Raw genomic sequence first — 24,585 nt, 5'->3', positions numbered from 1 at the left:
GATCTCAGAGTCCATTAAGCATGACCTTACAGAAACACACACACACACGCACGCACGCACAATGAAGGGACTAAGCTGAGAATGTGCTCTTATGTCCTGCTGTTTGGGGAAAAATACATCTGCTGTCCTCTCATTTCACAGTGTTCCCTCAACCTTTGTGTGAACCCCTTCTCCTGCCGTCAGCCTGTTTCCTCTGTGATCCAACAGTCACGCCATCTCCCCAACTAGGTACACACTCCTACAAAAATCACATACACACACACACACAAAAAGCTTATTGCTGTGTGCTCTGAGAGAGAGAAAGGTAGTGACATGTGGGGTTGTATTTTGGAGATGAGGAATATGAGAAATTTTCTTGTTAATCTGTCTCGGTTTGTGCGAAGTTGTAGGACTTACAGCTCCACACAGTGTTCAGTCTGTCTCACTGCACTCGCTTTCTTGTGGGAAGTTTTACTTTAATTATTCATGTTCGTAAAGAAATGAGCTGCCAAAGACCATAAAAATCACCATTGTGTCTTAGGGAAGTGCTTTCGAAGACATACTCAGTCCTCTGAAAAATCCTGACATCTCCAAATATATCTAATACTCTGTGTGCTGCAGTAAGTCTTTGTCCTTTTATCACCGATACTGTATGTCTGCCTTCTGCTTTCTTACTGCAAATATCAGGAGTAGCATATGATGTCAATCTTGCTACTAATTTATACTCATCTTTTTAATTGCTTTATATCATTATGATTTTAGTTTTAAAACCCTTTTTTTTTTTTTTTACTATTTTAGGCACCATTTTTCTACGTTTGACTCCTTAATTAGACAAAATATTGAGATATTTAAATTTTAAAAATATAAATGCTCTGATGTTGTGTTTACACATTATTAGAGCACAGAGGAAACTTGTGTCATCTACACATAATCGAAAGCCCAAGTAATTATACTCAGGTCTTAGCTAGTAAGGGGTATTCAGATTTCGATAATTCAGTAATGGTGCAGAGTACACAAAAAGCAGAAGACTGTCTTTAGATCAAAAATTCAGATGAAAGTCACACTAAAATTCACGAGTGCTCTTGTAAAATTATGCTGAGGTCAAGAGAGTGCAACAAAAATGTATTAGCGGGCATACTTCTGTATGAGCGTGTGCTCTTCCGTGGTAATCCCATTGTCAACATAGTCATGGTAAAAAAAAAAAAAAAACGGATCATGGTTTAACAACTTTACCAACATGTTACTGAGCTGTTCGATACACTGTTGTAAACTCTATATTTAAGAAAGGACGATTACACTATTATGTTGGGCTCTTGCAAAGTAAGTCTTATTTCATACAGTGCTACGGCCATTATTATGTGCAACATTTAAGTAGCTTATACTCACTGTTGTGAGCCGAACAGTGAGATGTTTGCCAGAAAAGTTGAGGTTCGTGTGAACTCTGAGGTCATTTTTATTCTAGCGTGTTGCTTTTAATGCTGCAAGACTGTAACTCACTTACAGTCCAGTTTGACTCAAGTACACTACACATCATGAATTCAGGGTTACACAGTTTTTTCAGTTATAGTTTCAACAGAAAATCTTTACTTGATTTTTTTCAGTGTGGGTTGTGATCTTTTTACTGCAACGCCATATAATCTTTTTTTTTTTTTAAATCACTGGCACCTTCTATCTATGTCTACATGAAAAGCTCTTATTACAAACACCTGAAATATTATAATGATGCCCTTGAAAAGTCCAAATGATCATCTTTGTCATTTTAGTGCAGTCACATAATCTTCATCCGCGTGGTCATTACGCAACATGGCGTTCAATCACAGATGAAACACAACAGACATTTTCATGAGGTCAAAACATTTTAATTAAAAAAAAAAAGAAAGAACTCATTTGTAAGAACAGCAGTCCTCCAATTTGTCCCACTTCCGTCACATTTCACTTTCACACCGACAGACACACATCCACTCACTCAGACAACGTGATAGACAGCTACTGCACCTTTGGGAACAAAAACGTGCCAACTGATTAAACATTATTAATAAACACATCCTAGACTCATACAATCCAGTGTAGCATGGATGCAAAAAGGTTTGTTTTAACTTAAAAGGGCCATACTGGTGGTTTTGCACATTTTAACACATTCACAAAGTATATAATGCTAACCATTTTCAAATACAGCTATTTCGTCTATGTGAAGTTGGGTTAAAAGAAAAAAACGTGCAGCAAGTTAACCTTGCTTTGATAGGTAATCTATCCAAGTACATTTTGTTGCCTTAATTTTAAATGTGCATCAATTTCGAGCAAAAAGAGACTGCACTGGCAAGACCTGACAGCAATGTCTGCCTTAAAATGAGATTATCAACCTTGAAAATGTAAGCAGTGATAGAGAAATAAATGATTTGAATATCTTGTGCTAAAACATGCAAAACCGCTGGTACAGTCCATAAAGAAAGCGCTTACAATGGCCTTCACAGCAATGAAGGTTATTCAGCTTTTAATCCTTGAACAGCACACAGGGATGTGAGCAAAACAAACTAAGAGAAAATTATTATGTGAAGCAACAGTTCATCTCTATTTACAAATTAATCAGAGGCAGAGAAGCAGCAATTCCTCCTCTACGAAGAAGCAATCACATCCCTGAGTACAGTGTTCGTTATTCCTATCGTTTAGATTCGCTGCTGCGTGGTCACTTATTATCATCGAGTTCTTACTGGCCGGCTTTAGGTCGATCACAACGGTGCCTGCACAGCATCACTCCCGAGTTTTTCCCGAACTAAAGTCACAAAGAAGAGGCTCACAATGAACACAAAGGAAACCTCAGCAGCGGTCACAATGCTGCAGTCCAGGCACAGCTAAGTACCGTTGGTAAGCTGGCGACCTGCAGTGATATTAAGTGACCGACAGCCGGAGAGCCCTCCAGTGTCGTGGACAGTCAAAGACTCGTTTGATCCGTCGACGTTAACTCAGAGTGGCACATGGAGCAGCAGGCCAGTGTTAACTGGTATTTCTAAATACATTGTTATCTCCTCATTAACAAAGAAGGTTACAGATGCAGTTTTTGCTTAGCCCTTGTTAGCATAGAGCCGCTTCCTCCGCTTTCTCTATTTTCTCTGCTTTCTCCACCTTCTCCTCTTTCTCCTCCTCTTCGTCCACATCTTTGTCTTTGTTCTTTTTGTGTTTCTTTTTCTTGTGTTTGTGCTTGTGCTGCTTTTGTTCTCCTTCTTTGTCCTGGCCGCTGTGTTTCTTGTGCTTCTTGTGTTTTTTATGTTTCTTGTGTTTCTTCTTCTTCTTATCCGCCGTGGTGGACGCCGACCCGCTGTGGTTGGTCGGGGTTGGGCTGGAGGGCTGGCTGAGAGACAGACTGCCGCTGCCGCTTCTTCCTCCCTCCGGCTCTGAGCCTTCGCCTTCACTGTAGTCGGGGACGAAGGCCGCCTCATCCGTCTCTCGACCCAGGTCAGAGCACAAACGCTGTCTCCTGGGCTCCGGGCCACGATTCTCCTCTCGTCCTCCTCCGCCTCTGCCTTCTGCAGCTCTCTCCTCCTTCCCTGTCACTCCCCGGCCTTCATCTCTTCCTCCACCTCTCCCCTCCTCTCTCACAAGTTTTATTTTGGTTGGTTTGTCAGAATTTGTCTGTGCCGTCCTGCCACCTTTACCCTCTTCCTTCGGGGCTCTCCCCTTCTTCTCTTCTCTCACCGCACCTCTTTTCTCCTCCTTTGTGGCGTCCCGTCCTTCAGCCCTGACAAGTTTAGGTGCCTCAGTCTGCCCCTCCCTTCCTCGGCCCCTTTGTGGCACTGGTGAGGGCTCCTTGGGTGCACTGAGTCCGTTTTCCTGGCCTTCTTCGTCATCTTCTCTCTCCCACTTGGAGCGAGGCGGGGGCTGAATGAGCGGCTGCTCCTCCCTGGCCGGGCTGGTTGCTGGGCTGACGCTCGGGCTGCGGTCACGGCTGTTCACAGGGCTGGATGGAGGCTGCTCTGCAGGTTTAGAGGGAACACTCTTCGGATCTTTGTCTGAGTCTCGCTTTGTTTCTTGAGATGACCTAGTGTTAAAGGAAAAACAGACATGTTTGAAAGAGTGCTCTGCTGAATTGAAGTCCTAAAACACTGTCAGGCTAACAATGAACAGATATGAACAAAAATGATCAAAGTTGATGCAGCAGAAACAGAGAGATCACCTTTTTTTATTCCACGCATTCCTCTCCACATTCAAATTCACTTCACATTCTTCTTCCTTGTGAAAAGCTGCTGCCTACATTTCCAGAAGTGCGACTGCGCCGCTGACAGCTCAGTTGGAGCATTGAGTGCTTAATGTTCAAAGCAGTTATTGTAGCCTTGGCCCGCTAGCCTCCAGCAGCGAAGAGGAGCAGGCTATGGAGGTCTGGTGAGCTTAAGTCTCCAACCGAAAAGCCCAAAAGGGCTTTACACAACTTTTTACACATATTTTGTGTAAAATCTGCGAAGTTCCCATTTTAGGTGATCGAGGAACATGACTTTGTTTTGAGCAATCTTTTCACATAAAAGCCAATAAGGCTGTGTATACAAAAACATTTTTGCAAGGGCTGCAAATGATTGTTCTCATTACCAAATAATTGGCTGATTATGTGCTTGATAAATTGTTTGGTTTATAAAATGTCAGAAAATTATGAATAATAACCAAAATCCCAAGTAGCATCTTTAAATGGCTTGTCTGCACTTGTTAAATTGCTTTCCATCAAAAGATACTCAACTCTCATTATCACATAACACAAAGAAAAGTTTCAAAACCGAGAAAAAATCGGAGAAGTTGAACCAAAGAAACTTTGGGCATTTAATCTATCACCAGCGTTTCTGATTAACTCTGTCAGTCAGTTATTTCAAATATAATCTTTAAGTATGTGCAGGTTTATTTCCTGCTGCACTGCTCAATAATCAACAGCTGACAAAAAATAAGATGGAAAGCTACTCTATTTCTAACAGTGATGGCTATCATTTACATTAGGATTAGGATTTTTGATACAGATATTGATATTGCTTAGGAATAACAATATTTATCTTTGCCCTTATTGATAGCACTAACTTTAATTTTGGTCCAAAAAATAAAGAGAGGACATGAAGGATTAAACAGTTATTACAGTAGGGTAAGAGCCGTGGTCATCTCCCAACAGTTAAAACATGAACAAAAATAAGCAAATCAACAATCGTTACTTCCGGTTGTCAGGGCAGCTCACACTGGGTGCATTTGTAAATAAAGCGCCAGCGCGCAGTGACACAAACTAGTCCGTTCATAAATTCAGAGCACTGTTGTGCAGTCAGAGCAATGTTGTCTATGGGATTGTTTAGGACCATAAATTAGAGGTGCTTAAAACTGACACCAACTGTGTTCTTGAGGTATTTTTTACCGCTAAGGAGCGTAACTTTGTCTTTTTAAGGTTGACACAGGTGCATTGTTGGTTTGGCAAATCTAATCAGCATCAGAGCAGCGAGGCAGCAACAAAGACGTAGTTGTAGCAGCTGCTTTGGTAAAGTAGTCAAACACTCAGCTTTACTTCAGCAGAATGTTGTACACGCTTTACACACAACTACCTTTACATATATTACATTTAGCTGCATTTTTATTAAATGAAACACAGACAGCCCACACGTTGTTGCCCTGTCAGCCGTGACTTGAGGGCACAAAATGTAAACATGCAGTTCTATAATGTCAAATACATGCTGCCTGACGCCAGCAGCTTTGTAACTGTTAGTGGACAGTAAGAAAAGACGCTTTTTTAGAATGAAAGTTTCATAAATACTGACAGCAGCTCCGTTTTTCCAGGAGCTTATCAATATTTTCATACTGATGACTCAGGAACTGGCACCAATTATGTTCCGTTTCTTGATACTCCCCCATGATTTCAAAGCACTGCCACTCATATAAACTGTGATTCTGTATTTATCCTGAAGAAGTGGTGGTTTACAGCAAGGTATTCAAATTGCACATAAATCACAGAATGTGCCAATAACAATAACAACAAACCAGCAAAAAATATTCAAGGATTTAAACGACACAATGCACACGTTAAATATTTAAAAATGAACAATCAAATAGTCTCTTATAGTAAGTAACCTCTTACAGCAGAGGCTCATTAGACTCACCGACTGGAGCTGACGGTGTGGCTCGTCAGGGCCTTTCGGCTGATCCTTGGTCTGCTCCTCACAACAGACTCTTCACAGTCTTTGCCTGCTGGAAGAGAAGGAGGGAGGAGGGAAGGATACACAGGTTTAATCAATGCCTAATTAGATGGCACAAGATAAAAATCAAAGTTATCGCTTCACACGCGCCTGCACACATAAAGAGATTCAAATTACCTTCTCTGTGAGCAGCAGCTGGTTTCTCTCCTGAGGGGACACTCTTCTCTGTTCTGTCCTTGGACACGCTCCTGGGAAACAAGAATAAGATATAATTACACATATTAACAACTGTGTTTACAGAGCCACCATATATAATCACTATATTATGGATATGGGAGGTGGTTTGACAAGCAGCAGGGAAAAACAGACCTGGAAGATAATAGAGATGGAACAGTTTTGTGTGGCATGATGAGCCTGACAATGTTGCTCCCATTCTGTCGTTTATTTTGTAAACCAAGTGCACCCTTTCCCAGTTCTCGGCCCATCCCCCCCAAAGTCCAAACAGAAGTTTCAGCACGGATTGAAAGCAGAGAGCTGCAGCGCACTGCCTCTCTGATTGTTTGGAAACTTTGCCATCTAATTTTGGTTCCAGACAGTGAGTGTGAGCAGCGAGAGCGAGAGCGAGCACGAGCGAGGCTGTCTGTCAAAGAATAAATGCTTCAACTCCTCAAGACTCGAGACACGTTCCCATGTCTAGCTCGCCAGCTGCTGATTAAAGTGACAGAAATTAGCCCCAAAGTTAGCAAGCTAAGTTAGCTTTGCACTGGACGCAGACCAGGGTCCCTTAAGGTGGACTGTTAAGGTGGACCAGCTTTTCTCATTGTAATGACACTCCCAGCTGCTCCTAAACAGATAATGGAGAAATGTCTGTGTGCTGAGTCTCTCCTGAGTTAGTGAATCAATTATTGATCCCAATTCAAAATTTATTTAGCTGTTATTGATACAGTAACTGTTATGTACTGTTAAATTATATTAGTTGGGTTAGGTTTTATTATTATGTGAACGTGAAAAAACTACAGTAATGTGCAAGATGTTACAGTCGTGGCTGCACCACAAAGCTTTTACTTTTTTTCCACTTCACTTGTATTAAAGGTTAAAGGACATCCAGTGTTAAAAGTAAACGCCAGTTAATGTTCAATAACTGCATGATGTACTGAAGGCCAGTGAACAATCATGTTAAATAATTGTGATTTCAACATCAATCAAAATTATCGTGACTATCATTTTTGCTATAATCGAGCAGCCCTACCTGGGAGGTTTTGCAGATCGTTCCGACCCTTCTCCTCTCTCCTTGGATGATGTGCTTGGCTTCTCCTGAGGGTCCGGCACGCTCCTGGAGATGGCCGATTTCTCTGCGATGGTCATTTTATCCAGAGAGACAGACCTCCCTCCTGAACTTCCACTACTGGAGCTCTTTCGCTCTGTCCTCGCTGGCCTCTCTCCTTCAACGTCTCGCTCTACTGTAACTGCTATCTTCTGAGAGCCTGAGGCCCTCTCCCTCTCCCTCTCCCTATCAGACGTCGTGCCCCTGTCTCTGTCTCTGTCTCGATCTGATGCTGAAGCTCTGTCTCGCTCTCTGTCCTGTCCTGAGTTTCTGCTCTGCTCTCTGTCTCTGTCTCTGTCTGAGCCCTGCAGTCTCTCTCCAGCACTTCCCGGCCTCTCTCTGGAGACTCCCCTCTCGCTAGATGCTGACTGCTCCTTTCTTCCACCTTCTGCTGTACTGCTGGGTCGGTCTCCTTCGGAGCTGTTAGCAGCAGTCGAACGGTCTGAGGTGGAGGTGGTTTTGTCAGGACCAGACGGCGCTCTGTCTGAGGGCGCTGTCTCAGTGCTGCCTTTTCTCCCCAGATCTCTGTTCAACTTTATCCTCCTCTGGGTAGGCTTCACCTGTGGAAAAAAGCACAAAAAATATTACAAGGGTGAACAAATAAAAAACGATTCGGCATTTTTATGGCAATGAGAACTTCAGAATTGATAAGTTAATTAATGGCTATGTTTAATCAACATCAATATAGATTTATGGGTCAAGGATTACTGGGAAAAATATGTCTGAATGTCAACATGCACTAAAACAAATTGTGATGAGACATTTTTACCTTTTTGTCTTCATTTACTTTTTCCACTTAATACACTAGTGTCTAATTAACTGGAAAAATAAAACTGAATTTAATGTGTTAATGAATTTTAATGACAACTAAAGCTTGTTTTGTCCATGCGAGAGTCCAAAACCAAAACAAATTCCACATACAAGAAATGAAAAGAAACAGCAAATATTCTCCTTTGAGAAGCTGGAACCAGCATTTTTGACATTTAACCTTCTGAAGCCTGGATCATCATCACTTTCCTCATGCTGCACCCAGACACCTTTCACACGAATTTAAACCTTTAAACACTGAGCATATTAGTTTGATTTCTGCTTCAGAAATATGGGGGGGGGGGGGCAATAAGCAACTTTGCAGGAAATGTTTATAGACTGAGTGTGATTAGAATAACTTATTTAGAGTTATGTTTCAGAATCATTATTATTTCAAAAGTACTTTTTCGGGTCATTTCCTAGTTTATGTTTTACTTTTCTTTTTTCCGTTTTTCCAGGTAATTTTTTCTAACCTTTTACTAATTTGCTAATTTTTGGGTCAAATTGTTCATTGCCTTCTTCCCACCTTTTGGAAGAATTCAGGACAATTTACTCAGGTTTAACTTAAATAATTACTTGATTAATAAAATCATCGACTGGTTGATGAACTGTTTTTTTAAGCTGTTACCAAAATAAACTGACGCCCTTGTGGTGATGTGAAATTAAATACAAGAAGAGAAATACATAATTGAACTAATGTGAAAAAAAATCACATGGTGAACTTATTTAATACACACATCTGTAAACACCCTCTGTAAAAACACACATCTTTGTATCCTGGTGCTTCTGAGGACGAGCAACAGACCCACCTGAAGGTCCATTAGAGGTCTGATGGGTCCTCGGTCTGATCCTCGGTCTGATCCTCGGTCTGGTCCTCGGTCTGGTCCTCGGTCTGATCCTCGGTCTGATCCTCGGTCTGGTCCTCGGTCTGGTCCTCGGTCTGGTCCTCGGTCTGATACTCGGTCTGGTCCTCGATCTGGTCCTCGATCTGGTCCTCGATCTGCGTCTCCCCGGCCCATCTCTCGGCTCACTGGTAGGGGGAGAAGACCAGGCCTGTCTGAGGGGGGTGGGAGTCTGTGGAGCGGGGGCTGATGAGACATGTGAGAGTGGGACATGATATCACCTCCACCCCCAAGCCCATCTATTCTCCTCAGCTTTCCAGGAGGAGGTCCCAGTAGAGATCGGCCCTCTTCCATCCTCCTCCGACCATCGGGGGAGGGAGGCCGGTGGAGGAGTGGGAGTCCGTGTGGATGGGGGAGGGGGAGGAGACCACCACCCTGTGGAAGATCTCTTCGCCCTCTGATGTCGTGGCCGGGTCGAGGGCCGTCGTGAAGAGAGGGGTGATGTACAGGCAAGTTCTGGGAAGGCAGTGGAGGCGTCTTCAGCAGGGCGGGTCTCACAGCAGAGCTTTTACTCTTTTCCTTCTTAGGGGTAGTTGAGTTGGGAGCATCTTCTGGTTTGGTCTTAACAGTCTTTAATGGTTTAGTGGCAGAGGAGGAGGAGTCTTTCTTTTTGGTCACCACTACTTCTCCAGCCTTTTTCTTCACCTTTTCACTCTTCACCTTCACGCCCTCTGTCTTAACTTTAGCTTTGACCTTTTGACCTTTCTCTTTCTTAGTCTTATCAGACGGAGTCTTCGATGTTGACTTGGTTGAGGGTTTAGCAGGTGCAGCAGTGCTTTTAGACGATGGAGCTTTAGAGGTTGCAGCTCCGCCTGAAGTCTTTGAAGACATGGGAGGCGTTTTAGAGTGTGAAGGAACTTCGTCCATTGGTTCGTCTCGGACAGGCGTAGCATCTCCTCTGTCTACTGACTGATGTGACGGCTCTGGTTCCTCCCCAGTCCTCTTCCTCTTAACTTTCTTTGTCTTTGTGACTTTCGTGCTGGTCTTGGTCCCTGTTGAGGAGGAGGATGGAGGATGGTGAGGAGGAGCACCTCGCTCTTCTCTTCCTCTTCTTCCTCTCCCCTGGGGGGAGTAATCTCTAGGTAGCGGAGACATTCTGTCCCTCTCCCTGTCTCTGCTGCCTCGGCCTCTGTGATGCAACGGGGGATGTTGGTTGTCATAGTCTTTGTAGTACTTGTTGTACCAGTCTGCATATTCTTTCTCCCACTGTCGATACCTTTCTCTTTCCCAACGATCGTTGCCTCCAGGACTTGAACCCTTCAGTTCATATGGTGGTAGCTCCCGAGGAGGTGGTTTTCGTCCACCAGGGCTTCGGCTTCGGAAGCCAACAGGGCCAGGGGAGCGAGACCGTGACCTTGACCTGTAGGGTCCTGTTCCCTCCGCTCCCTCCCACCCTCCTGGCCGGTACGGGGGAGGAGAACGTGGCGAGCCAGAGCGCCGATATCCATAAGACCTTGAACGAGAGCGGGACCTTGACCTTGAGCGTCCATAGCTGCGTCCATTGCGTCTGGAATAAGGGGAGCGGGGATAAGACCTGCCGTGGGAGCGTGAACGGGACCGGGATCGACTGGGGGAATAAGAGTAAGACCTGGATCTTGATCTGGATCTGGAGCGAGAGTAAGGAGAACGGCTGAATGGAGAGCGACTGTATGAGCGGGATCTAGAAAAGGAAAGAGAGAAGGAAACAAGAGGGAGAAGGAAACCAGATTATGTAAAGAACATAACAAATGGCTGTAAGAATTATGCATATGGAAATTGTGTATAAACTAAAACCAATGTTGACAGGCTTTCTTAATTACGTTACCTTGAATAGGACGGTCGTCGTCTCTTTGGTGCATTTCTGTACTTCATAAGCTCTTTGTGGAAGTCTTTAGTAAATTCATCCAGTTTGGATTGAACTCTGTGGATACAAAGAAAAATACTGGAATTTAGTCGACTGACATTGCTTCAAGTCATGCAGTCTTTTTTTTTTTTTTCTAGCCAGTATGCTGTGCAGTGTACTTCTGGTGACATCTTGATCACAAGATTTTGATGCCAAATGAGCGCTCTCGACTTTCTCGCTATTCTTTGGAGCTATGGACATGAAGCAGACAGTGGCACAAAGGAGGAGACACTTTAGGCTTGGAAGTGATCAATTTTCAGCTCACAGCAACTAAATAAGATACAGTCTCTGGCTTTTGTTTGATATCAAGTGATGGCAAAAAATGTTGTTGCACATTTACGACCTGCATCGTTAGCTTGTTTGCTATAGGCTATTACATGAATGCGGCTGTCATACTGAATGTCCCGTGGAGCCCGATAAACTTTGTATGGAAAACAAAATGATTCGTTGAATATTTGTATTGAACAGCCAGAGTCGGGTACAGCCCCACTGAATTCACAAACCCACCCCGAGTGATGTTAATATTCTTCTGCATACATAAACATTTACAATAAGCAGTTTTGAAGACCCAAAATTAAACCACTTACTTGTCTTGTCTGTGGTGCCGCTGTCTGTAGAAATCTTCTTTAGAGAGAGGAGGCTGAGAAAGAGGGGGGAGAGGCATAAGAGGGGGCTGGGTGCCGGGGGCAACCCAGGGAGGGTTGATCCCTGGTGGTCCAGGGGCATAAACAGGCTGGGGTTGGTAACTGATGGCAGGAGGGATAAGGCTAGGGCCAGAGGTGTACGGAGGGGGGTAGGGCTGTGGCGGAGGTGGGTACAGGGACGGAGCTGGGTACACTGGAGCAACAGGTGCAGGAGGTGGAGCTGTCTGGAGGTGAGTGGAGGGATGCTCTCCTCGACTTCTGTAAAACCTGATGCAAAGAGAGGAACACAAACCATTGTGAGACTGATATGTTACCAGGGGTGCAAACTCATCAGGGGGCGAAAAAGGTGTCAAATATGCAAACACTCTAAGAGGATCTGGGAACAAGCCGCCCCAGGTAGATTTTTTTTTAACATCAGTTTTGAAATGTGGATTTCAAGTCAATTTCAGCATGAAGACATAGAGAGAAACACCCTCTACTTAATGTAATCTTACTGCTACAAAAGAACTGTAATGGGGAAATCAGTTCAGGGCAGGTTAAAAAAAAATAACCAAGAGAGTACAGAGCTGGATCTCAAAATGTATCAAAGTATTTTGTAGCTAGTGAAAAAAATGTATATATATATATATATTTTTTATTAGTGGTCTTTTAGTTTTTATATTTCATTTTATTTTTTAATTTATTGCTTTTGGGTGATTTACTTGAAGTTTGCTTGATTGAGTTTGCTGTTTACTTTTCTTCATTAAATAGATTTTGTATTAATTTATTATCCCTACTGAGGTGAGATTCCTCATACGCCCCTGGGGGTTTCTTAATCTCACCTGCACAACAGTGTCGTCTTTTGTTGTCATATTTCTGTTTTCTGTTCTCTTATGTGCAAAAATGCTGTTTGGTCAATCACAAGAAAGAGCTTAGATTTAACTTTTTTATCACCCAGTAGTCATTTTTACTTAACAGAGCTTGAATGCATCATAATGTAATTCTGTAAAAGCAGAGTTGCTAGGAAAAAGGGCTAAAATTTGCTATATTAAAACAACTCAACCTAATCAGGGTAATAAACAGTCCCATGCTTGACACATTGTCATGTATAATGTTACTGTAAGAGATTCTTGCCATGCAGGCAGACAAAAACTGACCTCATTTACTCAAAATGACTCTGTCCTCGCAGTCCCAGACCCCCACTACCAGCCCCCTTTTTCAAAACCACATCGGATCTACACAGATCTCACAAACGACCTATTGTGTATTGAAAAGGGCGATTTTCGCTGAAAGGTGACAAGCGTGCACCTCTATATTACAAGGTAAACTTTAAATAGATAAGATATTCCCACAGATAGATCCTTACCGGTCCCAGGGTCTGCCTCCTCCTCTGTGAGAGTGGTGTGGCCGTGACTGGTGACCTGACAGAGCAGAGACAGTTTGTTAGTTACAGAATGTCCGTCCTTCAAGCGCACTTAATCTCTTTAAGTGACCCTAATCGAACCTCTTACCTGATGAATGAGGGGGCCTTACAGGTGGCGGGGGGCCAATAACACTTAAATGGTAGTTCTGTGAAAGAAATAAAAGTCAGAAAAACTCTGAGTTAGTGGCTGATGCATCAGCTTATGAAGATTTTGATTAATACAAATGTCCAACAGTAAGTTCCGTTTCTCAGGTTCAGGGATGTACTAAGAATAGTCAAAAGTCAGTATGTTTCGGGGTAGTCTCGAGCTCACTGGGTGGAGAGTGTGTCTTTCATAAAGTACCCCAGGAATTAGTCCTAAAACCAGTAAATAAGTTACCATTTTGCACTGCTGGTTCCTTCATCTAGAAGTCAATAAAACAGGTCAGTAAATACCCCACTAATGAACTTTACGTGAGTGATGTGTCTTAAAAAAGGCAGGTGATAACACGTGGTTAAATGAGACTATAGAACGTAATCAAACTGAACCCCGCCACACACATGGCAACATTATATCGAGCAAACCATATCGTGGTCTGTTTGTAGCCTAGTGTTAGCTTTTTACCTCTGGTGAGGATTAGCTTGTTGTTCCACAGGCTTTTAGTCATCTCTGGGGCACTCTTCAGGCTAAGTCTATATTAATGTTTTCTTTTTTTTCGGGATGGCGACAGCTCTCAGTGTTGTTAGTCAATTAAAAAATGTTTTAGTCATGTTGAATCTTTGTTGCAGTAAATGCTGTTATAGTCACTGAGACAGAGATCAAGCAATACAATTCAGGTGTTAAGGGCGGACTCACCTGTGATCCACTTTCTGAAGCTCCTGATGACTCTGGTGTCACAGAAGGTTCTGGATCTGTCTCACTAAAACATAAGCAAACACACTATGATGAGTAAAAATGGCTCTTCGTTTCAAACGTCACTTCCTCAGTATGTGGTTTCATGTAGCTGCACGGACTGTGGACTAAACTTACCCCGGAGGGGGTGGTTCACCGTGGCTGGCGGAGTGCATTGGAGAATGGTGGTCAACAACAGGTGTGGGGGCTGGTGAACCAGCTTGTTCCTCAGCAACAGCATGAGGAGGGGTGGGAGCAGAGGGAGCAGCAGGAGCAGGTGCAGGAGCAGGGGGCAGGGCCTGTGCCGGAGGGGCAGCGGAGGGTGCACTTGTAGAAGGAGGGGGAGTGACATTGGCCAGCAGTGGGTCCTGCTGTCTTGAGTGCAGAGGCCTGACCAACTGAGGGCGCGGTGGAGGCGGCGCTGCATTCTGGACCTGCTTACGCACACGTTTGGTGTATCCCGTCTCGTTCTTAAAGTTGTTCACAGCCTGCATGATGAAAAACAGGTGATAATATTGTTTATAAATTCAAGGTTCCCACACACATCTACAAACTCTTCCATAACATTTCCATAATATTCAATCCCATTTCCACAACTTCACTGATGTAGTTTAAAAAAGGTCGGCCTATGCAGGAATAAAGCCATACATTACTGAACGGGCACTTCCCAGGCATTTGCAGAAAAGCGAACTGTTGGGACTTACTAATTTTAATCTCTCATTAAAAATTTCTGCCATGCATGTGCATGCCAACAGATCAGACCAGAGGATCCTATGGATGCAATACGACATGTGTTTGAGTTTTAATTTTTGCACGCATTTAATTTTGCAAGACAAAAATTTTATGGAAATGTCTGATAATGTTGAGCCGCTCAGCACAGCAGTAGATTTTAAATTAGTAATACAAGGAATGTATGTATGTATGTATGTATGTATGTATGTAATGTGACATATTTTGAACAATGATTCTGCTTTGATTTTAAGTAAAATAAAAAAGCAACACATCAAAATGCATGCATTTGAGGGGGGTTACCTGTCGGAGAAACTTGTTGGCAATGAGGTTATCAGGTGAGACATCTGATTGTTTGCATGTGAAGCAGATGTGCTCCTCTGAGTCCAACAAGGCGGTCCTGATACCTGAAAATAAATGGTTCTTTATTAGAATAAAGGTCACATTCATTTGACAGACAAAAAAAAGTTTCTTCATGATAATGTACGACTTCTATAAAAACAACCTTTCCCTAAGCCTGCCCAGGTTACATATTTGAGAGCATACTTATTTTCTTTAGCAAGAATGATTTTTGACTTTCCCAGTGATGGAGCGTGAAATCACTCCAATACACTGTGGGACATAAAAATTAGAGTTTCAACAACTTCTCAAAACACAGCATGTCCTGGGGCTGCAGTGCTCCAGAGAGACTGCTTTTGATTATGGTATTTCTACCATTTGCACAGTAGTTTTCCCTAAACGAAAGCTCAATGTTTGTGCAAAACATAAGAAAACACCTTTATGAAGTGGGCCCAAAACACAGACAGTAATATATTTTTGCTCATTTCATGTTTGACAAGACTAGTTTTGACTCTATGTTTTATTACTAATGCATAATATGAGTAAGAACTTACAGTCATCGCAGTAACTGTTTCCACAACAGGGTATAACCACGGCATCCGTCATCAGGTCATTGCAGATCGGACACAAGAGTTCATCTGGGATTGGGTCTGTGTCGTCCTCAGATGATGACTGGTCATGTGGAACAAACGGTGGCCGCTCCTTCTTTCCTTGTGCGTATGCCTCCCTGTATTAAGAGATTTGTTTTGACGACTGTGTTACTAGCAAAAACACAGCAACAGCGGTACAACTATGTTTGTGGACACAGTTATAAAAACAAATGTGACACCAATTAAAGCTTCACACAAACAAACAAAACTTGTGCATTTGTGAATGTTCTTAGTTTACACATACGCATCTATAGCAGGTATGGCATATTCTCCAGTGCTGGTTAACATGGCCCCCTTGGTGCCTGGCTCTGCTTTCACCATGAAGCTCTGGGGAATACCCTTACTAATCCTTACTGGCTTGGGGCCCTCCACACTCTTATCCTGGACCTAAAAGTTAAAACCAAAGAAATAAATTACACTGCAATGTATTGAAAATAAACACCAAAGACTATGAAAATCAAATGATACATGATAATTACCATCAGCATGGGGCACTGCCGAATGTAGTGACCAGCCTTTCCACAACGAAAACAGGTATAGTGAGCAGGTGGAGGTCCGACTGCTTTCTTTGAGTAACTATAGAGAAAAGTTCAGTACATTTTTTAAAACATTTTATACAACTAAAGAATGATGATGTATGCTTCATGAGCTTAAAACATGACACAAAAATCTGACTTTAATCACATATAAAAAGATGTGTGTATACTAACTGTATCGGGTCATATTCATGATTGGACTGAGACATCATGGCTTTAATCTTGTCTTCCTCTGATGCATTAGCGTCAACCAAGTTAGCAGTCTAAAACACATAATGGAGAGAGGGGAAAAAAAACATAAAAAAGAAGGACGTCAACTTCACAAGATGAAAGGAAACTATTCAACTTTGGAAATATTTTCTGAAAGTACAGTCAGCATGTACACAAACAGTACCTTGGCGAGTTGGGCGAGAGACAAAGACGGAGAAGAATCAGTCTGCAGGAGAATCAGAGTAGAGATATTAAAGGTGTTAACATAAAATCTAATAGACATACAGTGGAAGATAAGAACCCAGATAGTTCCCCACCACATCTGTGTCCAGTCCCTCAGAGTCTCCATCTAAGTCTTTGCACCGAAATTAAAGGCTTTGCTGATGACTCAGTGCACAAAATAATGCACGTTAGCAATTAAATCAAAGCCTGGTTTAGTGGGCTTGTACACAATGTCCATCTCTCTACTAACAACGCTGAGTCACAAGTTAGCGCTGAGTCACAAGTCTGATAAGTTCTTTTGGAAAAATCTAAAAAAAAAAAAAAACATTGTGAAATCCCCATTTTCATTATGTTGAAGATCCAAAAGAAATTACCCAAACATAAGAGCGCAATCTACAAATAAGTTGACTTTTAAAATAATAAAAGTTTTGTCTTCATTAAGTAACTCTACATTTAAAAAAACAAATCCTTGCTAAAAATAGTATCTATTCACTGGCCAGGTGAAATAGTATTGCAGCTCATAAACAAAATGCAACTTTTGTCTCTTTACTGTAGTTCTCAAGTTTCTTAAAGACTGACTGTTGCAAATGCAAGTTTATCTTGAAAATTCTTAATGATAAACATTTATGATTTCTACTGTCAGAGAACTTCAACACTGTTAAACTGCTTTAAAAAAATAAGTGGAATCAACATTTAACAGTAAAGCAAACTTGTACTCCAACTACTCCCTCTATATACTTCTTACATGTCTAGACCTGCTTACATCCTGCACTCATAAACTTGTTGTTAAAGTTGTAACTGGTAAAGACCAAAGTATCTGCTTTAACATTTCAAGTGCCCTTCACTTTTTGGGCTCCATCAGCAAAAATAAAAATATAAACTACTGGCACATCCCTCTGTAAAGATCCTTAAGCTTTCCCTGCTACAGTACAGAGGGGGCAGTTTTCTCAAAGGAACACTTGACATTTAATTTAAGCATGCAGTTCAGCGTGCACTTCACCAGGCCACAGTGATTTAGGTTTTAGCACCGGCTTGTCAAAAGAGGTTGTTACAGCTGTTACAAGCTGTCATCAACACAAGTTCAAGACTGCTTTCCATAAACTAATGAGCTTGCAGAGAGCAGTGCCAAAATGTTTCAGTAAGAAGACACTGTGAAGTGTCAAATATGTACAGCTGATAAGACACAAATGTAGAAATGCTTCCCAAAAGTGGAAATAGACACTTTTTTTTGCTTTAACTTATTGTTACGAAGTAATAGTTAATTGTACAATGTAAATGGCTATAGAATAATGACACCATCGGGGTTTTTTCACTATGCAAATCTGTCTGCCACAGGGTTCGATCTTACGGCACTAAGGAGGTGCTCTTCTCTGGGAGCTATCGTAGCTATTCCCAATTACCAAAGGGTATCAATAGCCCATTTTACACTGCCTGTTCAGGGCAGGAATATCACGCCAATATGCTGCCTCCCATTCTGTGTATAAGGTATGAGCATTGAATGGTTGGACAGAATTGTCTCTCCTTCAAGCCACCACAGAGGTAGAAAAGAGCCGAAAAAGTGTCCGTATAGGCAGGACAGCCGGCATGAAAGGATAATGGCGTCACCGGTGAGATGTTTTGACACCATGTTATGCGTGGGACACACCACAGGAAAGCAGGTACCTCAAAGAAGAACAACGGCTGTAAATGTCCGCAATTTGGGATAACAATGAGATTTAGAAAAACCTTATCTTCCGAGCAGAGAAGGTTCAATCACCATATAACAATGACAGATTGTGATTGCCATGTGAGGCCACTGTTGTAATTTGGAAAGTGCTGCAGGTGTGTATGTTTTATGTCACACTAGAGGCCGATGCTGCTGTGTTACACCTTGTGCCTCTATTGATAATGTGGTGCTGTCTATAATCTCACACTGCAGCAGAGTGATGCCATGATCATTTGGTTTTGTGTAAAACAGGAAGGAGCATGAAGAAAGGAATTAGAGGCCTGATACCACTATCTCTGTGTAAAAAGGGCTAATGACAGTTCTTTGCAGCTACTATCCCAGTAGTGGAAATGGCAGATGGTAGAACAACTGAAAGTAAATGCTACACAAATGTGTAAAATGGTAGACGCTAGGCTCAAATGAAAACAGAACATGATCCTGTTGTCTTTGTGACAGGAGGGGGGTTGAAAGATGTCTGTTTCCATTTTTAAAAAAGTGCCTGATGGATAAAAAATAAACTACCACAAGCTGTCAAGTGTTCCTTCAAACTGTTCCCTAAAACAGCCCCTGCACCACTAAGGAGTAAAGGGGGAAAGCAAGTGGAGGGATGTTTTTAAAGCTGCTCAGGATTCAATGAACCGCGAGAACAGAGCCTCATGCACGGACACAAAAAAAGTCATCTTTTACAAGGACAAACAAAATAGCTGCTCTGCCTAATTCTTCTGAAAATTTTCTAAGTGAAAAAAAAAAAAAGACTGGGCAGGGCTGGTTGTCCATGATATGCAGGGCTTGGAGCAAAGACTCGGTATTGCTGGCAGAGTGCTGTGGAGGGAACACACAGGGATCTGGTGCAAGCGGTTCTGACACCGAACCACTGAACAACTTTATTGACAGGTTCTGCAGCTTACAGCTTACAGGACACACTACACCGGCATACTTCTCACTGCAGCAACCATGGAAGGCCTCCAGAGATTGACAAGATGTTCACTTACTTTGTGATCATGTCACATCATTATACGCCAGTGGCCGAGTCACAGCATCTTAAGTATCAAAACTAGCGTCTCACTAATCCCCCCAACCACAGTTGTAAAAATACACTTTGAACTAGTACCTGCATCTTTGTAAAACAGACACTTAGCAATCGGAAAAGGCATTTAACTCATCAAGGTGAAATGTGTAAGCCTTTGAGGTTTAGGGGTTATGTGCAGTCCATACTCAGTGCAGAATAGAACATCTTCATGGTGAAATTGTACAAGACAAAACAATTGACATTGGAAAATGTTAACAGATTTAAGTATATTAATGTTTAGCAGGGTCATATTTCAGAATTAAAACCACCGGCGAGTCTCTTCCACTCACACAACTGTAGTCTTGTAATTGTAATCAAAGTTAATTACAGTAAATCCCAGCCACACTTTACTTCATTGGGTTCTAAACCACATAAAATTTAAATATTTTCACAGAAAATAAAATGACAATGAATTATCAATACAAAAATACCATATTTTCTGTTTACAAACCCCTTTAAAAATACATTTGCCTGACCTGAAGCAGGCTACAAAAGCATTTCATTATGAAATACAGTCATTAACAGTTAAAATTATTTCTCAATCACTTATAAAGTGGCAACAGTTCAACATTTGGTCAGTTCAGAGCATTCAAAAACAAAAGTGGCTAGTCTGTTGTTTCTCATCTCAACCTCATCTCATTCAGCAATTTTTAATCTGCTTATTTCGAAACAGAAACCCAGGGTTTTTAGAGAGAAACAACAAACTATGACTGCGGTGACTCCAGGAAACCCTCCCAAAAAGACATCAAATAACACATAGAGGTTGAGATCTCAACACAAATGTAGCCAACACACAGTGAACAGAGGATACACACGACTCAATCATCGCTGACAGAATGTTCTCAAGAGAGGTGACTAAAGCCAGAAAGAGGGGGAGAGGGAGAGAGGTGAGAGGAGGAGGAGGAGGAGAAGAGTGTGTTGATTTTGGGTTTGTTTTACATACGGGTCTAGAAGATCCCACCACAGCTGTGTCAGAACGATCTCTGCAGAAAAACAGCACAGAAAGAAACCGTTTGTTAACGTAACTGAAGAACAAATTACCAACTACAGGATTTAGCTTTCCACTATAATTGTTTTATAGAAAGACGTAGAAGAACACTTAATGCTAACTTTAAATTATAAGTGACCGCACTGCTTAATTATGATCCCAGTAATGCCATTGTATAGATAGATAGATAGATAGATAGATATACTTTATTGATCTCAAAACTGAGAAATTGGGATATTATGGGTATATGATAACTGTAGAATTTAAATATACTTACACAATGAACGTCCTGCCAGCAGGTTTGACTCCGCCAAGCGGAGTGCGGCGGACGATCACAGAAGAGTGTTTCGGGATGTGGGCTTCATCATCTGTGTATTCTACAAAACATGAGAGACATATTATAACAAAACATAAAACACCATTTAGTAGAAAACATTGCACAGTAACTTAGTTTTGGACAACAAAACAGATGTATAAAGAAAAGGAAACATGTACAAAAGACAATAATAAATAAAAATGAAAAATACAAGAATAAAGGTCAGATTGTATAATTTACACATTTCTCTTTAATATTTTCAAATCTAAATTAAAAAATAAAAAGTGACAGACACACATATTACATTTAACTGTCATTTTGCATTTTAACATTTCAAAAGAAACTGGTAATTCACAAACTATCTGCAGACATTTGGAAATGTGTGCTTTTGTTAATTTTCTGTTCTTCTATTACTGTAATCAGATATCTATAGGCCATTGGACAATTGGGCAGACAAAACAAGGAACCTGAAGACACCATCTTGGGCTCTGAGTGATACAATAAGCATTTAACCGTATTTTCTGACTTATTTTAGACCAAATAATTAATCAAGAACACAACTGACAGATTCATTAATAATTAAAATAGCTTTTTGTCACAGTTTTTAAGTAGCATATCACACAATGCATATCTTAAAAATAAATGTCCCACCAGTTCTACTCTATTTTATTCACCAGGTCTATTCTAACCTGAGCAAATTGCTAAATTTCTTTGAAACACAAGGGAAGAAAGCAATGAGCAATGAAACATGAAATGACACAAAATTTGCAAGAAATTTGGAAATATAAATGATGATTTAAAAAAAAAAAAAAAAAAGGAAAAACATGTAAAACAAAAAAACAAGAAAATGGCAAGGAAAAGAAATTCTGTAAAATAATTTTAAATATCGCTGCTGCCAAGCCCAAACCTAGTATATTCACATTTCACTATTTTCATAAATTACACTGCGTTTTTATAAATAGCAATTTTGGAGGTGTGAGGTTTTTGACCCATAACAGTAATAGTATGAATGTTATGATAATAATATGTACATTCCCCCCCAGCTTTTGGTCTTTCCCTTGCTATTTCAAAACAATAATAATAATTAATATAATTATTGTTATTACAATTTGTGGTTCATTTCTCGCCAAATTGCGTCTTGCCTTTTTCCTATGTTTTTGAAAGAAATCACACCAATTTGTTCAGGGTTCAAAGGTTGAAATGCTTGTGAGAGGCATCTGAAAGCTGCACTCTAAAAAGTAATGTCACTCCAGGTTTCACCTCAGGGAGATGAAAATTTACACCAGTCATCTACTTCAACAGCCCAAAACAATGGACGACATGTTTGTGACTGATTCTGTAACGTGTCAGCTGATCACATACCTTCTCGAGTCTGCGCATTGGTGATCTGCAGGTCGCAGTCTGTGGCCTTGAGGCGCTCTCGGGCCATAATCTGCCTTTTAAGCTCGCTGAGGGTGATATGCAGCCCATCGAAAGTGACTGTGTTGTAGTCCAGTTTGGAAGAAAACTTATAGTGAACACACGACATTTTAACAGGTCTAAGCACTTAAGTCAATCAAGCACAAGAAAAAAACCCCAACAGGCTTGGTATGATAACAAAATAAAACAGCGTCAACACTGAACACAGCTAAATCTGGAGACTTTAATAGTGTAAACCCTCTTTATATTCACTGTAGACAAAGGAGGTACTAAAATGGGGAAGGGTTCAGCTCGCAGATGACGAAAGAGTCCTTGTTATTGCCAAAGAAAAATAACCGAGATATGAAGCCAGAGCGCCGTTGAGGGGCGCCGTGTGCCTTGTGAGTCCTTTAGAGTCCGAGAAAACATAACAGGATGCCAAATCCAAGAGAGTCCATGCAGCACAAAGTAAATCTACAACAAAGTCCGCAGTGAATTGTCTCTGGTGGAAAGCCCGGGCCGCTGCGCTACAAGCCGCTGGTGTAGCTCGCAGCGGGCCTGGGTTTCCCGAGCATCAGTCCTCGAGTGCCTCTCCTTTTAGGGTCAGTTCTTATTTGTCAAGTCAGGACAAACCCTACCTCAAAAAGTCCACAAAACTGCGTGAAAGCCTCCGAAACGAGTCCACAAATTATGTCGTTGTTAGAAAAGATTATTCTGAAATCAACCGTCTAAATGTTAAACTAGCTGGTTAACTAATGCCAAGGCTAACATGCTACACCTCGAGATTAGCTAACGTTCCCTCGCCACTCAGCATGACAACAAAAGCTAACAGCTAACGGCGCTATGCTAACAATGTTGCCCAATTTAGCTGTCGAATAAACTAACAAATCAACTAGTTAGGCAGTCGGAGCGCAAAGTTTCCTCTTCAGTACACGGTTATTTCCCACCACGCAAGGCTGAACGTTTTTCATCCGGATGAATCTTCAACATAAATCCATAAAATCCATTTCGGTGATCCAAACTGCTAGTTCTCTCCTCGCTGTTTCATCAAAATGGCGCAGGACGGAACCGGATGAAGCTAGGGTTCTTCCAAAGAGTACGTATGAAGCCAAGAGGACTACCTCCAACTGCGCTCTATTTCAAAATGGAAGCCCGCGTTCGTCAGGACAAGAAAAAAATCATGGATGTATAATCGAAAAAATAGATGCAAACTTTGGCAAAAACACCCACGATAAGTCAGATTCAGTATTTATAACGTTTTATCTTTTTTTGTTTTTTGGCTTAAACTGGTTTTGATGACAGCAGATGCTGATTTGTCACTGTGTTTAGCAGACCCTATGCTAGCCTTTCTGGAGTGTTTCAAAATAGATGGGAAATATCTTTTTTCCATGTGTTCTTTGGTTGTCGGAGTGAGGCGAATTACACCGAAAATAGAGTCATACATTATTAGCGCAGAATAGAATCTAGGATAAATGTGAGCTCCAAACAAGTACAGCTCACGTACATAAGAAAGAGATCACTACATAACGCTTACCTTGTTGCTGTGGCAACCGGACATCCTCGTGGAGGACTTCAATGTAGATCTACTGCTTCTGTGAAATAGGAAATGTGGTAGTTTAAATCATTGCAACGTCATCTATAGTGAATGTGAAAGTTTTGTCATGTCTGGTGTGGCGTTCACACAAAATCATCAAAAGATTGTTTTACAGGTAGCATGGCCGAGCGGTCCAAGGCGCTGGATTAAGGCTCCAGTCTCTTCGGGGGCGTGGGTTCGAATCCCACTGCTGCCAGGATTTTGACATGAATATACCAATGAAAGAGATTGTATAGTTAGTGTAAATTGTACAAAACAACGTTTAAGCACATATGATGAAAAATACGCAATAAAGTGTTCTGAATTCCTGTGGAATCAAGACACCATCAAGGAGGAATTGACTTTGAAAGTGAAGATCTACTCTCTGCTTCTGTGGAATAGAAAGTTGGGTAGTTTATATGATGATGTTATCATTTGTAATGTGGCTATTACAGAAAATCATAATTAAAGCCTAACTTAAAAAAGCTGCACTCATCTATTTTTCAAAGGATCAAATGTACAATATCATAGATGTCCATAATAATGTTTAATAATCCATATAAATGATATCCAAGGAGCTGTCTAGATTTCAATGTCAGTGGTAGCATGGCCGAGCGGTCCAAGGCGCTGGATTAAGGCTCCAGTCTCTTCGGGGGCGTGGGTTCGAATCCCACTGCTGCCAGGATTTTGACAGGAATATATCTCTGAAAGAGTTTGCAGAGTACTTTCTACAGAACAATGTTCAAGTACACATGAGAAAGATTACTCAGTAAAAGGTCTGTTATTCCTGTGATACCCAGACACTGTCAAAGAGGAATTAAAAGTATATGTACTCTCTGCTTCGGTGGAACAGATAGTTGGGTAGTTTATACCATCACTGTGTCGTCTGTAGTAGA

At 41.5% G+C, this 24,585-nt stretch overlaps 1 protein-coding gene and 2 non-coding genes across 4 annotated transcripts; 2 read left to right on the top strand and 1 right to left on the bottom strand.

Annotated features, from left to right (window-relative positions):
* Nucleotides 1-1,816: 1,816 nt before the first annotated feature.
* Nucleotides 1,817-23,187, bottom strand: LOC121941706 (uncharacterized). Of its 2 annotated transcripts, none has more exons than XM_042484558.2 (20): nucleotides 22,081-23,187; nucleotides 20,680-20,779; nucleotides 20,358-20,397; nucleotides 16,603-16,644; nucleotides 16,383-16,471; nucleotides 16,152-16,248; nucleotides 15,917-16,059; nucleotides 15,577-15,749; nucleotides 14,987-15,090; nucleotides 14,093-14,442; nucleotides 13,919-13,982; nucleotides 13,172-13,229; nucleotides 13,027-13,081; nucleotides 11,625-11,948; nucleotides 10,960-11,055; nucleotides 9,063-10,815; nucleotides 7,372-8,006; nucleotides 6,300-6,370; nucleotides 6,087-6,174; nucleotides 1,817-4,012 (listed from the first exon to the last, which is right to left on the bottom strand). In XM_042484558.2, the coding sequence occupies exons 1-20, from the start codon at nucleotides 22,244-22,246 to the stop codon at nucleotides 3,049-3,051; spliced, it is 5,412 nt and encodes a 1,803-aa protein (XP_042340492.2). In that variant the 5' UTR covers nucleotides 22,247-23,187; the 3' UTR covers nucleotides 1,817-3,048. The 2 variants fall into 2 exon arrangements, with proteins under 2 accessions (XP_042340492.2, XP_042340493.2); XM_042484559.2 differs by having other exon boundaries at nucleotides 6,087-6,171.
* A 637-nt stretch (nucleotides 23,188-23,824) lies between these two features.
* Nucleotides 23,825-23,906, top strand: trnal-aag (transfer RNA leucine (anticodon AAG)). The gene has a single exon. It is a non-coding gene; the product is annotated as a tRNA-Leu (tRNA).
* A 383-nt stretch (nucleotides 23,907-24,289) lies between these two features.
* Nucleotides 24,290-24,371, top strand: trnal-aag (transfer RNA leucine (anticodon AAG)). The gene has a single exon. It is a non-coding gene; the product is annotated as a tRNA-Leu (tRNA).
* The last annotated feature ends 214 nt before the right edge of the window (nucleotides 24,372-24,585 follow it).

This window comes from Plectropomus leopardus, chromosome 3, assembly GCF_026936395.1.
Source record: "Plectropomus leopardus strain MGB_pleo_1.0 chromosome 3, ASM2693639v1, whole genome shotgun sequence".
NCBI lineage: Eukaryota > Metazoa > Chordata > Actinopteri > Perciformes > Serranidae > Plectropomus > Plectropomus leopardus.
The sequence above is the reverse complement of the archived record's forward strand: the minus strand, read 5'-3'. Positions and strand labels throughout refer to the sequence as shown.

Excerpts from the sequence above, each read along its gene's own strand:
- LOC121941706 (XM_042484558.2), bottom strand. The coding sequence starts at position 22,246 with ATGTCGTGTGTTCACTATAAGTTTTCTTCCAAACTGGACTACAACACA. Across the intron at positions 16,060-16,151 it reads GGCAGTGCCCCATGCTGATG|GTCCAGGATAAGAGTGTGGA; the intron begins GTAATTATCATG and ends TTTAACTTTTAG. Across the intron at positions 6,371-7,371 it reads CGATCTGCAAAACCTCCCAG|GAGCGTGTCCAAGGACAGAA; the intron begins GTAGGGCTGCTC and ends CTTGTTTCCCAG.